The 16,386-nt window shown below is 41.8% G+C and overlaps 1 protein-coding gene across 1 annotated transcript in view; it reads left to right on the top strand.

Moving 5' to 3' along the window:
• Nucleotides 1-3,688: 3,688 nt before the first annotated feature.
• Nucleotides 3,689-16,386, top strand: part of LOC136306200 (coiled-coil domain-containing protein 150-like) — a 68,441-nt gene continuing 55,743 nt past the window's right edge. The window contains exons 1-4 of the mRNA XM_066232546.1: nt 3,689-3,797; nt 12,725-12,888; nt 14,547-14,776; nt 14,892-15,070. Of these exons, the coding sequence (XP_066088643.1) occupies nt 3,786-3,797; nt 12,725-12,888; nt 14,547-14,776; nt 14,892-15,070 (585 nt within the window). The 5' untranslated portion in view covers nt 3,689-3,785. The remainder of the gene's footprint in view (nt 3,798-12,724; nt 12,889-14,546; nt 14,777-14,891; nt 15,071-16,386) is intronic.

Below are 16,386 nucleotides of genomic sequence, written 5' to 3'. Positions count from 1 at the left end.
TTTTTTTGATTCACCTATTCTTTAAAAAGTCAGTGACTCCTCTCAATTCTAATCTCTATATCCAGAGCTAATATATACTTATCAAAAGGTCTGGGTTATCCACATAAGGTGTGAAACCAGTTAGTGAATCTGCCATTCTCATTTCTCACTTCCCAACATGATGTGAACACTAAATTTTGTGTCTGCATTTCTTTATCCTCAGGATTCTTTTTCAGCTCCAAGGGGAAGTGCTTGTAGATAACTTTGCTGTCATTTGTGTATTTGCAATGTCAAACCATTGCTCACTCTGAAAGGAAGCAGATTCCTTTTCCTGGCCTACAAAGAGAATATATAAATAGTTAAGGGAGTGAGATCCAGCCTTTGTTGATGTGTTCAAAATTTATTCACTAATTCACCCACTTAACAAAGACTTATCAAGTGTTTACTGTGTGCTAGACATTGTGTTTGGTATTGGTAATAAAAAGATCTAAATAAAAAGAACAAAACTCCAATCCTCAAATAGACTACAGCTTGATTGAGAGGAAATTAGACATACTGATAATATTAAGGTAGTGCACTAAATACTCTGATAGGGAATAGAATGACTTCACAGAAGAGGTTAAATTTCTGTTGAGTTCCTCAGTCAGACAAGAGGAAGGGCATATCTGGCAGAGGGCACAGAGCCCGTAAGCACAAAATCATGCCAGGAGGCTTGACTTCAAGGTTCCCTTGGGGAGCCAGGTACAGATAGGGCTGGTGAATAGACTGAAGCTATTAGCAGTTTGGGCTTCATCCTGTTTGATGGAAAAGTACTAATTCAAAAGGGGGATATTTAAACAGTTTTAAGCAAGGGACTGAGAATCAGACTTACTTTTTAAAAGAGCATTTAAGTAGCTATATGAAAGATGCATTGGGAAGGGTGATTGGAAAACTAGTTAAAAGGCTATGTGGTATTACAGTGAGAAAGGATGTAGTCCTCATGGAATCTTTAGGATTTCCATGACTGAAAAGATCTTGTTTTTTTCAATGGGATCTGTGAGGTTGGTGGGCAATGGGGGAAGGTCAAGTGAGAAGCCAGACCCAGGAACTTTGGCTAGACCCGCCTACACCCATGCGCGCCAAAAAATTTTCCCAAGAGTCCTTTGGAAAAGAGCGACTGTCTGCCAGCCAATGAAATTTCGCTACGTCATATTAACTCAACCACCCTAGATGACCCTTTAAATTTCCCCCACATGGTTTCCTCCATGCGACTTCTCTGGCCCCCTTTCATGGACCAGAGAACCTAGTCAGGTGGGATGCGTTGTACTAAATAAAGCTTTTGCTATTCCACACTTGGTGGCTACGCCTTTCCTTCTTCCTCAGCGGGAAAGATACCTTACAGCAGGGGTCTCAAACTCAACTCAGCATGTGGGCCGCAGAGCAAGATCACAGCCCTTAGGCGGCCGCACTAGGTCTATAAAAGGCAACTGTTATGCAACACTTTTCTCACTGCAGTTGAAAACAAAAAAAAATCAGTACAACAAGCACAATCGTACATGCAGTTTACTCAGTGTCACAAAACGACCAGAAACTGTAGTTCGCATCACAACTGCTGTTAAGTAAGCTAATATCTAGCTAGGATGCTAGAGAAATGAAAAATACAAGTAGGCCCCTAGGTTTACTTAATTTTATCCAAAATATTTTGAACTTCGTGGATTAGTCTGCAGGCCGCATAAAATTGTTCGGTGGGCCGCATGCGGCCCGCGGGCCGCGAGTTTGAGACCCCTGTTTTACAGGATCAACAAGTATAAAAAATATTTATCAATTGAAAATCAAGTGGGAATTCAGGAAAAATTGAGGCACTTAAAAAATTAAGACAGACTTTTAATATAATGAATTCTCAGGTAACCAAACTGGTCCTCCAGCAGAATGAACTGGTTTATTGAAAACTTAAATTTTTTTCTCTAATTCTGTAATTGCTTGACTTAAGTTCTTATATGGTCTCTTGGATGGTAGAGAAAAATCAATGAAAGACACTAATCAATTTGGCTCTCTGAGAATATAGAGATTCAAGGAGAAGGTGAAAACTTTCATTAAGTATTTGAATTATCTGTTGAGTGTATGCACATATTCCTCATCTCTGCAGATAAATCAGAGGTCATTGTAAGAGAAAATGTACAGACTGAGACAATAATTGCCTCTTTGCATTGGCTCTCTAAAACAGTCTCCCACTTTTTATATTAAAAGCTTAATTTGGTCCCGTCCTCTGAATAATGTATGTGGTGCTCATTTCTCTTGCACCGGATGGGCTCACAGCTTGATGAACATCTCTTACAGCTGTGGTTTGATGGGCATTCTCTCCAGTCTCACACGGAGGACCAGCTATCAGAACAATATGAATCAACAGATCTTCAGTCAGCTACGTGCTCCGTAAACGAAGACTCATCTCATCTGATGGATTCATTTGAGAGCTGAAGTTATTCTCAGCGCCCCCACATTATCTTGGCAGTAGTAACAGATGCTCTGGACTGTCCAGCTACTTAAATGCAAAGCCGTGCTGTCCTTTACTGTAGAAGGCTTGTTAAGTGTGAATTCCCAGTTTTACAGCATAACTAAGAAACAGCTGCAGCTTTACTTTCAATACTCTCTCTTTTCTTAGCTACTTACAGTCAATTTAGAAATACCTATTCCCTTACAAAGACAAGAAACGAATTATGTATATGGAAGAGACGAAGACCAGAGAGCAGATTCCTCTGGTCATCACAAGCAAGGATGATGAGAGGAAGAATGTTTGCACTCTGTATTTTTACCAATTTTTTATGCTCTTTAACTAAATTTGTCATTTCCTGTTTAGAAGTTATTTGATACTTCAGTGGTGAGATTCAGCTGATTCCTACCGGTTTGGCGAAACCAATACCCAATTTTTGGTTGAGTTCGGTGAACTGGTTGTTAAAATGGCACTTGTAATCAGGGTTCTCTCCAAGGTGGGCGCCTGGGCAGCCGCCCAATGTGGAAATTACAAATTGACATTCCTTACTTTTTTAACGTTCATCTGCACAACAGCATATTCTAAGTGCCTATGGTAATGTTCATTCCATTCATAGGTGAAAAAAATTGCAAGTGAGGATGCCAATCAAGAAGCAATATGAAAATATCTTAAATAACAGTTTTATTGGGGGGTTTTTTTGGTCAGGTATTATTTAATATCTTTTCATGAATATTTTAAAACTCTTACCTAGTTTTGTGTACCTCTTTTATTTTTCTTATTTAAGTATTAAAGGCATGAAATAATAAACTACCTTTCAGACTCTCTATTTTTTTACTTAAAATGGTCATTAGGACAGAGAACGGGTTGTTAAATTGTTTGAATCCCATCACTGCTTTAGACCCCTAAAACTAAAAAAATATTTCTAATCTTGGACTCTCACCTGCTCCAGGATACGTGTTTGACAAATTACCCAAACGGCACTGTTTGCAGGGACCAGATATAGATCAGTAACCATGCAAGAGAAGAGAGACCAGGTCCTCCACGAGGTGGGGGAGACAAAACCACATACTGTGACGTTCCCCACTAGCAAGCACAATGGACCCCTGTCGCCATTCGCCTCACCCGGCAGCGCGAGCTTTGCGCGTCCCCAGATTCCGGTCTGGATCCCGCCCCAGCGGAGAGCCCCCTTGGCCCGGGAAAACTACAATTCCCGGCATGCCCAGCCACCTGTGCGCCTGCCTACGAGAAATAGCGCATCGGGCAACGGGTTGTTTAAAACGCTGTTTTAATTCTATGGAAAGTGGCCCTCCTGCCGCTGGACAGAGCCACAGGCGCAGAGATGGACTGTGGGGTGAGGCTGCTGGGCCCTGGGCGGGGGAGTCGGCACGGAGGTGCGGGCCGATGGGGAGGGTCGGCTCCGATAAGGCCACCATCACCTCTCCCGGCTGTCCCCTCCCTTCCCTTGCGGAGTACATTCGCGCCTGCGGACCTCAGGGCCCTGATTGATGGCGCTTTTGCACTGGAGGCCAGTAAAACCGTTTAGGAGCGAAGTTTCTCTGCATTGGCCTGGCCGGAACTGAAGGAGGGAAGGTAGTATCAAGGAGGGCCTCCCGGGAAGCCCCAACATCACCTTTTCTTATGTTAGGTTGCAGGTTATAGCTTCCTGGGAAAGCCATTTTGGTGTTTTGATTTTGGCCACCTGTTATCCTCCCTGGCCTGCGTATCAGAATGCAGATGTTAGGAATTTACATTTGTTCATTGCTGTTGCCCCAGTACCTGGCACTTGGGCTAGAACAGAATAGACATTTGTTAAATTTTTGTTGAATTACCCCATTTGCTTGCTACTCTTAAATTCCAATGCACTGTGTTAGGCTCTGAAGATAGAAAAGGATTAAGAATCTGACCCTATTTTGGAGAAGCGCACATTAATTTGGCCTGAAAACCCACACACTTTTCATATCCCTGATTTATCACTCTTGGAGCACTAGGAATAGGTCCGTGAATCCTTTTTGTTCTGTATCCAACCTGATGGCTTTACAGGGCGCGCGCGCGCGCGCACACACACACACACACACACATACAACTTCATAATTTATATTTACAGACCGCCCATCTTCCTGGAAATCCAGATCTATAAGTTCAATTGGGCATCTTTTCTGTTATACATTTAATATTTCTAAAACAACTCTTGGTCATCCGTTTAAACTAGTTCTTCCTAATAGGCTCGCATTGTTTCAATTAATGGCAGCACCATCCTTCCAATTGCTTCCTTTCTCTTATATTTCATATCTTATCTATCAACAAAACCTATCTTTAAACCATATGGGAACTCTGACCACTTCTATTCCATTACTACAACCTTGGTCCTAGCCAGGGGGCAGCTCCCTGCCTGTATTATTATAGCAGTTTCTCAAACGATCTTCCTACTTCTGCTATTGTCTTTCTATCATCTCTGGGGTCACCAGAGTGGTCCAGTTAAAAGGTAAGTTAGGGCCCTGGCCAGTTGGCTCAGAGGTAGAGCGTCGGCCTGGCATGCGGGGGACCCGGGTTTGATTCCCGGCCAGGGCACATAGGAGAAGCGCCCATTTGCTTCTCTACCCCCCCCCTCCTTCCTCTCTTCCTTCCTCTCTGTCTCTCTCTTCCCCTCCATTGGAGCAAAGATGGCCTGGGCGCTGGGGATGGCTCCTTGGCCTCTGCCCCAGGCGCTAGAGTGGTTCTGGTTGCGACAGAGCGACGCCCCAGACGGCAGAGCATCGCCCCCTGGTGGGCAGAGCGTTGCCCCTGGTGGGCGTGCCGGGTAGATCCCGGTCGGGCGCATGCGGGAGTCTGACTGTCTCTCCCCGTTTCCAGCTTCAGAAAAATACCGAAAAAAAAAAAAAAAAGGTAAGTTAGTTCACAGCACTCCTCTGTGCTGAATCCTCCAATGGCTCTGAGAGTCACTGAGCATTAAAGCCAAACTTTTATATTAGCCTTTAAGGCCCTATATGATGTGTTCCTGTTATTACCCTTTGACCTCACCTCCTACTGTTCTCTCCTTCGGTTGTTCCTCTCCAGCCATACCGACCTCCTTTTTGGACCAATCAGGCGTTGGGTGTTTGCACTCACTGCTCACTCTTTCTGGACCTCTCTGTCCCCCAGATATGCACATGACTCACGTAATGCCAGTGGTCAAGGCCAGGCAGGTTCACACTGGATCTGGGCAGACCACAGAACCAGGGAGCCAAAGCATTGGGCCATTCCTGTTTATTGGATTCTCTCAATGGTGGGAGAGTGAACAGGAGAACCGCCCCCGCCGGGGGAAGTACCCTTAGCCTTATATAGGCTACACACACACATGCACTAGTCATGCAGAGTGCTTGCAGCCAGAAAGCAAGCAAGCATAACTACAGCTGTTTTCCCTACAGCTCACTTCTGCACCATTTTCACAAGTCTTTGGGCAGATATCTCAGGTTTTCTTTGACCACTCTGTTTAAAATTGAAGCCTACAGCGTAGTCTTCATCCCATCTTCTTTCCTACTTTATATTTCTCCATATTATCATCAGTGAACAAACTGTATTTTATTTAATGTCTATATTCCTTAGCTGGAACTGAAAGAAGCTCCAGGATGGCAAGGAGTTTTGTCTGTTTTGTTCAGCGCCATGTTCCATAGTGCCTACAACAGTATCTGGCTCATGGGAAGCATTAAGGAAATGTTTGTCAGATGTGTGAGTGAATGAAGACAATCTTACCGACCAACTTATTGTCCAGTGATTGTGATAGACAGCATTGGGTCCCTGGCCTATTATTTTGGAGCCAACAGCATATAGTTGTAACTATTGCCAGGTATAGGAATGGAGCTTTTGTCTACAGAAGCAAGTATTCCCTTTTTAAAGTCATTTGGTTTTTCCTAAGATATTACTTGTAACATGTCTTTTTTCCTTTCTTTTTTTGACCTTGGTCTTATTCGTGCCATGTTTTCAATGAGGCAGCCTCCATAGAAAGATCCCTGGAAATAACTCTCCCTAAACATAAAGACAGGATTGTATTAATTGGATGATATATTTATGAAAATAGCAGTGAATGAACTTTTCTAAATATAAAATTTTATGTTTTAGTATTTTTATTATTGTTACTGTCAAGCATCAGGATGTTGGTTCAAGATGGCATTCAGTGATATCTGTGCCTTTTCAAAAATGGCAAAGCACAGATATGTTAAAGATATCATCTCTGGGCTGGAATGTTAGCAGTTAAAGCTAGATTTTTGGGGGGGGTTAGACTGTACTTCTTAGTATATGAGCTACACAAGTTATGGCTTCTGAGGATCTGAGAAGTGGCCTATGGACTGTGTGTGGGTGGCATTTCTGTTGCTTTGCCTTGTGCCTGCCAAATGAGGGGGGACAGGCAGGGGTAAGAGGAATTGCAATGGAAATGAATCACCCCGACTCTAAACCTTAATATATTCACTGGATTCCAAGTCTCTACCTCATTCTTCCTTTAACAGGCCCCCGGGTACTCAAGGACTCTCCTGCTGGATATTATGGCTGTCTTACTCTTGTTATTACCTACCATTGCTTCCTCCCTGGCTTCCGAGGGCTCTCCTGACATTCTTTTCCCTTATGGCAGGAGGGAGTGGGAGGAAATGAGGGTTTTTAGCTAACCATAATACCTGTTTTTGGTTGTTTGTTTTAGTGAGAGAGCAAGACAGACAGGAAGGGAGAGAGATGAGAAGCATCAGCTCATAGTTTCAGCAACTTAGTTGTTCATTGATTGCTTTCTCATATGTGCCTTGACCAGGGGGCTCCAGTCGAGCCAATGACCCCTTGCTCAAACCAGTGACCTTGGGCTCAAGCCAGTGACCCTTGGCTTCCAGCCAGCGACCATGGGGTCATGTCTATGATCCCATGCTCAAGCCGGTGACCTCACGCTGAAGTTGGTGAGCCTGTGCTAAAGCCAGCAACCTCTTCAGACCTAGGTCCTCAGTGTCCCAGGCTGATGTGCTGTCCGCTGTGCCACTGCCTGGTCAGGGAGGTACCTGTTTTTAATAAATCCCCAGAAGGTAGATTGGATAATTTAGCTTTGAATCAACTTTGTTGATCTGAATATCTTCCTCTGTGATTGACTAAGATATTTTGAGAATAGCACCATGTATTTTACTCAAAAGCTTTTTCCCTGCCCACCATCAATCTGTCCCAGGTACTGTGATATCCCCTTCCTTAGGGTGAATTTTCTGTAAACCTTTAGAGGCTGTGGGCCAAGTTCTTCCTTTTTGATTGAGAGTATCTTTTTTTCTCTAGACGCCCAAGGAAGTCCAATGTGGATCAGGTCCAGGTGGGTGTGAGAGAATGGTGATAAATATCAAATTCTTGCCCAGATGCGGACTTTCTCTTTTTTAAGCAAATAAAGTAATTTAATTTGAGTTGTTTTCCATTTTGTTTTGATGGCCGAATGTGCACATACCCTGTAAATAAATGTGGGCATTTTATACATATCATAGCCACATACACCTTAGGAAAACAGCAAAAATATGACATTTCAACGGTTATGTAAAAATAATTTAGGTGGCAATCTGCATCCCATTAAAATGATATGGGAAATATTTATTCCATCTTCTGTAGTTTCTTTTTTCCAAAAATGAATTTTTGCTATATTTGTGTTAGTCTTCTGTGCCTGGCTTCTGGTAGAGGCATCTTTACACTGTAATTGGCGACCTGGGCCTAACACGTGCCCTCCCACCTGCAGCCCTGCTCATCATTTCCTTCACCTCCTCATACTGCTTTCTTCTCCCCCTGTTGCCTGAGATCACGGTGTGTAAATCTGAAATGCTTTTGTTGCAAACAACAGAAAAAAATGACTAACACAAAAGTTTATTTTTCTCAAATAGGCAGGGTGTGGAGGAAAATGTCAGATTAATCTGAACTTCTCTGGCCTTTTCTTTGTTTTCTCAGACACTGGTGATCCCTGGCTCTGTTTACAGGGAGAGTGAGGCCCTCGATGGCTGATTGGAGAAGAGCTATCCGAGCTCTGCCATCCTAGGAGGGAAGGCCAGATGCCATCATTTCTGTCCTTTTTAATCAGAAAAACAAAAGTCTGCCCAGAAGCTTCTTGCAAAGTTCTCTAAAGTCTCCTTGGCCAGAATGTGTCTCATGGGTGTACTAGCTGCAAGGGAGGCTGGGGACATGACCTTTTCAGCGTCTTTTAGAGAAAAGACAGAGTAGCCAACCATGTCTGCCACAGACACCATTAAATACTCTTTCCCCACCACAGGCCTGGTTTATTTCTAGGTTGGCAGGTGACAGAAAATGGAATGAAGGGTAAACACAGTGTTACCCGTCCATTTTTCTCCCCAACTCACACTGTTGGCGGCTCCCTAACCCCAATGCTAGCCCTAGCTTGATGGCAGCAGAACTAACCTGGAGGCTATTTGGAGGCCCTTCCTTCTGTTATCTGACTACACTATCCTGCCCCAGGTGGTTAACATGAGTAGGAGTCTCTAAAATTGGCTTTTTACTGAAATGTTGATGATTTATACTTCAAATCTCTGTGTATCCAGAGACCCACTCTCTACATACACCTTTGTCTTTCCCTTCAGAAACAGCTGGAAACATGAAAGAGAGTTAATAGGAGAGTTTTTTTACCCCATGTCCTTAAGCTAATTGTTAACAGAAACTCTCTTAAATAATTCAAAAAGACTATGCATGTCAGAAATGCATTCTTTTTTATAGAGGAGTAAAGAGGAGAGAATCCTGGTCAAAAGTACTAAAATAAGAGTGAAAAGAAAATGGTACCCTTTGGTCTACATTACCCTGTTCCCCCCTAACCCCAGCCGCTCAACCACAATTCTGTTTTGTTTGTGTGAAGTTGAGTTGTTTAGCTCCCACATGTAAGTAATACCACATAAAGTATTTTTCTTCCCCTTTCTGGCTTCTTTCACTATCCTCCAGACTCATCCATGTCACAAATGGCAGGAATTGTTTTTTTTGAGAGAGTAGGGGAGATAGACTCCCACATGCACCCCCACCAGGATCCTCCTGGCAAACCCCACCTGGGGCCAATGCTCTGTCCACCTGGGGCTGCTGGCAACTGAGCTATTTTTAGTCCCTGAGGCAGAGGCTGAGGGAGCCATCCTCAGTACCCTGGGCCAACCTGCTCGAATCAACTGTGCCATAGCTGTGGGAGGGGAGAAGAGAGAGAGAGAGAGAGAGAGAGAGAGAGAGAGAAGGATGGGAAGAGAAGCAGACAGTCACCTCTCCTGTGTGTCCTGACCAGGAATCTAACATAGGACTTCCACATGCCAGGTTGACATTCTACCCCTGAGCCAACGGGCCGATTTTTTTCTTTTTTTGTGACCAAGTAATATTATATTGTACATATGTGCTTCATCTTGTTTATCCATTCATTCATCCTTTGAAGGACATATAAGTTGTCCCCATATCTTGGCTATTGTGAATAATGCTGGAATGGAACATAAGTCATATAGTAGATCGATTTTTAACTTTTTGATGTACCTACATATTGTTTCTCATGGTGGCTGCACCAATTTACTTTTATGTTAACAGGTGGCACAGTGGATAGAGCGTTGGCCTAGGGTGCTGAGGGCCCAGGTTTAAAACCCTAAGGTCCCTGGCTTGAGTGCAGATTTATCTGGTTTCAGTGTGGGGTTGCCGGCTTGAGCATGAGATTATGGACATGACTCCATGGTTGCTGGCTTAAAGCCCAAGGCTCACTTGCTCAGTTGGAGCTGCTTGGTCAAGGCTCATGTGAGAAAGCAATCAGTGAACAACTAAAGTGCTGCAATGAATTGATGCTTCTCATCTCTCTCCCTTCCTGTCTGTCTGTCCCTGTCTGTCTCTCTTGCACAAACAAACAAACAAAAAAGCACAACAAAAAAGTGCATAAGGCTTCCCTTTTCTCCACATCCTTACCAACATTTGTTACCTCTTTCTGATAATAGCCATTCTAAAGGGTGTAAGGCGATACCTCACTGGTTTTCTTTTTAATCATTGTGGTTTTTGATTTGCATTTCTTGGATTTGTGATGGTAAACACCTTTTTGTATACCAGTTGGCCATTTATATGTATCTTTGGAAAGAATGTCTATTCAGGCTTGAGCCCCCCCTCCCCTTTTAATTTAATGAGAGGAGGGGAGGCAGAGAGACAGACTTTCACCTGGCAAACCCACTAGGGGGTGATACTTTGCCCATCTGGGGCATTGCTCCGCTGCTTAGCAACTGAGCTCTTCTTAGCAACTGAAGCAGCGCCATGGAGCCAGCCTCCGTTCCCAGGACCAACTTGCTTCAATTGAGCCATGGTTGCAGGAGTGAAGGAGAGGGGGAGGGGTGGAGAAGCAAGTGGTCGCCTTTCCTGTGTGCCCTGACCGGGAATTGAACCTGGGACACCTACATGCCAGTTCACCGCTCTACCACTGAGCCAACTGGCCAGAGCCTGTAGCCCATTTTTAAATCAGATATTTTTTGCTGTTGTTATTAAGTTGTATGAGTTCTTTATATATTTTGGATATTAGCCCTTTATCAGATATATGGTTTACAAGTATTTTCTCCCATTCTGTAGGTTGCTTTTTAAAATAAGTTCTGAGGATCTAAGGTACAGCTTGATGTCTGTAGTTAATAATATAGTATTGTATACTTGAAAGTTGCTTAAAGTAGATCTTAAATATTCTTACCACACACACAAAAATTTGTTAACTGTGTGAGGTGATGGATATGTTAATTATTTTGATCTTGGTAACCATTGTACAATGTGCATACATGTATATTGAATCATCACGTTGTATGCTTTAAATATATATGATTATATTTGTCAGTTATTCCTCAATAAAGTTGTAAAAAGAGAAATATGAAGGCTGTTCTCTGAGACCTGTGGAGGGAAGATAGGAGGTGATGAGAGAGCTAGGTCAGAATGAAAACATGTCCTCAGCGGCTGTAGCAGTGTTCTGTTGGCAAGAAACTCAACCTTCTTATGGATCCTCTCCATGTTCCTGCCCCCTTAAATCCTGCCATCAGTTGTAAGACTTTTAAAATTCCTACTGTGAGTTCTGGGGACCACCTTCAGTGACTTGGACAGAAGGTAGTCCCTACTTCCACTGCCTAGGAGGGAAGGGGAAGGGAGATCCATGAATACACGGCAAGTGGGGGAGAAAGGTATTCTCCTAAGATCCCCAGGGGGACTAGATGCGCACTTCCCATAGGGACACTACTGCTAGTGATGGCTAGGGTTTATCAGACTAGAGTCTGAGGAGTACAGAAATGTGGGATGCAGTTGCAGGAGAATATCCTTAAAGTTTCCACCAACCATCTTGAATTTGGAGTACAGGATTCACTTAAATGGTGGGACTGCTTATAAGCTAGTTCTGTTTCTGTCACGAATACCTGAAAGAGGAGCCCCACTACTCCCATTTGCTTTCACGGGGTTTTGCAGGATGAGTCAGTCTGGAAATTTGATTTCAGTAGCCATAGAAGAGAGTCTTTGCTATGAAGTTAAGTTTACGAATTATTTTTCTAAATCACTGTTTCAATGTAGCTGGTAAATCTAGTTTATGACTACTGCTCAGAAATCCAAGTATAGATTTAATTTAAATATTTATTTCCCTTCACTCCATGGTCAGAAACATATATTTTTTAAGATTTTATTTATTTATTCATTATAAAGAGGAGAGAGACAGAGAGAGAGAAGGGGGGGAGGGGCAGGAAGCATCAACTCCCATATGTGCCTTGACCAGGTAAGCCTAGGGTTTCGAACCAGCAACCTCAGCATTTCCAAGTTGACTCTTTATCCACTGTGCCACCACAGGTCAGGCAGATTTTTTTTTTTTTTTTTGGATTGGGAATATGTTAAAATGAAAATGTCTGGCAATGAAAGAGGTAATAATTTCCTCAGCCAAATCATAGATCCTGTTGTATATCAAAAGTAGCAGATAGGATAGGCTAGATTACGATACAATAACAAACTACTGAAAAGTCTCAGTGGCATTTAACAACAGAAGTCACACTGGATATCATAGATGAATCATGATTCTGCTTCATGTCATCTTCTCTCTGATATCTTGGCAGAGAGCGGGCCCTATCTGGGATGTTGCTTATCTCATGAAGAGGGGGAAAACAGATGGTGAATGACAAGTTGGCTCTTAAAAGCTTCCACTCACATTTAACTGGCCAAAGCAGGACAAATCACCACCTCTGTGCTCTGGAGGACAAGGGTGTATACTGCCACCACCGGAAGGGGCGATGGCTATTTTGAAAAATAATAGAATCTACTACACTAATACTGTGATTTTAATCTCAGGTGCATATGGAAACTGCAATATCCAGACCAGTCATTCCTCCAACCCAGATCAATGCTACAACTTCTGAAATATTTACAGCACTTAAGCAAAGGATGAGACTAGCTGAGGAACAGACTAGTTCTCTGAAGAATGACCTAATAATGTTGGACCTTGGTGGAAAAAGGTAACAATGAAAAATGAATTAGAAGTGTGTAGGTTGAACTACTTTGCTTCACTGGTTATTAATAAGGAGTCACAGTGTAGATGGTTTGCCAGAAGAAACAGGTATTTACAAAAAAAATTGAGAAATAAGTTTTATGTAAACATTAATTAGAAAATATTTGCAAGATAAAGAGTTGTCATCCTGTGATAGAGCTACTACCACTGTTCCCCTAAACAGTTATCTGAGGTGTGTTAATTAGGTTCACAAACTTCCATATCTTATTTACCCTCAACACTTGATTAAAAACAAACATGTAACTTGTGTAATTGGAAAAAAATCTTGGTTCTTATTTTTAAAATCAAAAATAGACTTTTAGTTAAGGTGAACATCTAAACTTGATTCATGCTGTTAATATGGTCTTCATTTTCTTTTCCCAGATTTATAGTAAATTAAAAGTTTTAAGTCTTCAATAATTTCAAATGAGGTGCTCAAAAAAAGAAAAGAAATTTTTTCCCTTGTGTTGCAAAGACATTATTACCATTAAAATTGGATTATCAATGGCATAAGAAATCTGGGTGCATAAACAGCCAATGTCAAATTAATTGGTGTGATTTTTTTTTTTTTTTTTTTTACAGAGACAGAGTCAGAGAGAGGAATAGATAGGGACAGACAGACAGGAACGGAGAGAGATGAGAAGCATCAATTATCAGTTTTTTGTTGTGACACCTTAGTTGTTCATTGATTGCTTTCTCATATGTGCCTTGACCATGGGGCTACAGCAGACCGAGTAACCCCTTGCTTGAGCCAGCAACCTTGGGTCCAAGCTGGTGAGTTGTGCTCAAACCAGATGAGCCTGCGCTCAAGCTGGCAACCTCGGGGTCTCGAACCTGGGTCCTCCGCATCCCAGTCCAACGCTTTATCCACTGCGCCACCGCCTGGTCAGGCTGGTGTGATTTTCTTTAAAATAACATATAGGCATACCTTGTTCTTTTGTTCTTTACTTTACTGCACTTCATAGATATTGCATTTTTTAAAACTTGTTGTCTAGACCCTCCACCAGCAAAAAGATTACAGCTTGCTTTGTTACAGTACTCACTTTATTATGTTCTAGAGCCAAACCTTCCATATCTCTGAGGTACGCCTCTCTATTTCCTGAGTGTCTCTTACAAAGACCTAAAAGTAGTATAGCTGGTATTGTGGAGCCCATAGAATATAGAACTCTTTTACAGTTAAAGAATAAAGTTTTCCAAACGTTGAGTATGTTAGAACAAAATGGAAATACTTATTCTGACCTTGTTTAAATATTTCTTAAAAACATGAATATATTGGCTCTATGCTCACTTTAATTCTTAGTTCACCATTATAGAATTCAAATTTAGCATATGTATCATTTATTTTTTATGTATTACTTTTTTTTGCATACAAAAAAGTTTATGAAAAATCAGATTAATATAAACAACCATTAAAATTCCGTGATTTTTGCCCATCCCATACTCGTCTTTTTTTTTTCTTTTACCTAATAGTGCATTATATATTTAAATTTGGAGGGACTACCAGTTGCTTCTTAACTAAGAAGTCTAATTTTTATTCTTAGTAGGTATGTTACATTGGCTCAGTTATTGGGATTACCTAGTGCCCATTACATTGCTTAATATCATTATATTGGGATCTTTGTCCAGAGGCCAGTTGGAAACTCCAAAATGTTTAAAAGCACCTATGAAGCAGAACATCATTAGTCCTATCTGGAATGAAGTACGTTGGTCAGAAGACACAGATATTTTGGATATTTTGTGGAAGAACTGTAAGTTTCTGATAAACCGAATGTGCCATCTGGAAAGCCTCATCCAGGCCCTGAAGGTGGCCCTCTATAGTCCGCAGGCTAAGAAGGACTTCAATCCAAAGACAACAGGTACAGAGAGAAGAGTATCATCAGAAAGCTGGTCCTGTACGGGTTATGATGAGTTTATGATTCTTTTCTTTCCTGACTTTTCAACTGCTCTATGACCCTTTGTGCTGTCTGGTAGCTTATCTGGAGGCGAAACTGAATTCACTACAAGAGGCACATTCTAAGGACATGAAGCTGTTGCATCTTGAAGTGATGAGTTTGCGCCAGCAACTAAGAGATGTGAAAGGGGAAGATGACAAGGAACAGGATGAAACGCAGGGGCGGACGGCTGCTCTGGAGATCACCTCAGAGATGCAGGTTTGATTTCAGAGTTCTGAAATACAACTTCATCGTTATGTGTTAGGTAGAGGAAGCAATGGACCATTACAACGGACTTTTAAAAATAGGTGATGTTGAATGGAGGGTTCTTGACATTGCAATTTATCTACATTGTTAAGTTAAACGTGTGATATTAGTAATTGAGTATTTCTAGAGCCCTTAGCCTGTACACGGGGCAGGGGGTCCAGAGATCTGAGGTAGTCTGTGCTCTTTAAGAGTTTATATGCCACCTGGGAGAATAAGGCATAGCATAAAAAATGAAATAAAGAAAAAATAAAGGAATAGAAAATGTTAACAAAAAAGTATAGGACAGTAAGTAAATGCTGAGGAGTGTTTTGTGTTTGGGTGCATTTGAGAGGGGTCATATACCCTATCTAGAGTAGATTGGAGTAGGTTTCAGAAAATCTAGGAGCTGAACCTTTCAAAGACAAGGTAGTGAGGTGAGGAGATTTCAAGTTTCAAAGAATGAAGCAAAGAATGAAGACTAGGAAAAGAAACTAACAGTTTTGTTTTCCTGCCATGGCAGTATATTGATGTTCAACATGTTTTCTTGTTTAATCTTCGCAGAACCTCCTGAGGTAGGATATTATTGTCTCCATTTAAATGACACGCGTACTGGGGCCCGAGAGAAGTCACTTCTCCAAGATCACACTTCCCTGTCTGCTCCCATAAGCTAGATTTGAACCTAGCTCTTTCCACTGGGTGCAGTTAGGGGAAAATGCATAAACTAGCCAACAGGAGTGAGCATTTGTTTGTGGGAAATAAGTTGTAAGTTAGCTAAGGATCAAAGAGAGGATCTCAAAATCAAGAATGAATAATTGGGCTTGAATCTATGGGAGGTGGTTAAAGTTTTGGATAAGGCAGTGACATAATGAAAATGAAAATTAATCTGGCAGAAGCGCAGAGTATTGATTATGAGGTAAGTCAATAGGAGAAGATATTGGAGGCAAGGAAAGAATTAGGAATACTTTGCAGTATTGGAGGCATGAGCCTTATTAGGTCTGATTTAGCATTGTGGTATTTTAAAAAGAGATGTTCTGTGAAGATGTGCTAGAATAAGGTACTGGGTAGGGGTGAAGGTTGGAACGAAATCAAAGTCGACTTCTGAGGTTTTACATATATGGTGTCATTAATAATACAAAAGAGAATAAATAGTGAAAGCTGTGATTTTCATTCTTAACAACTAAGAATAGATCATCGTTGAGCCTAGAAGAAACATGGTACTTGAAAAGTAGGAATATACCCTGTAAGAAAAATTTTTATCAAGTTACCAGGTTCTCCTCTGATTATTGAAT

The sequence above is a fragment of the Saccopteryx bilineata genome, chromosome 5 (assembly GCF_036850765.1).
Source record: "Saccopteryx bilineata isolate mSacBil1 chromosome 5, mSacBil1_pri_phased_curated, whole genome shotgun sequence".
NCBI classification, from domain to species: Eukaryota; Metazoa; Chordata; class Mammalia; order Chiroptera; family Emballonuridae; genus Saccopteryx; species Saccopteryx bilineata.
The sequence above is the reverse complement of the archived record's forward strand: the minus strand, read 5'-3'. Positions and strand labels throughout refer to the sequence as shown.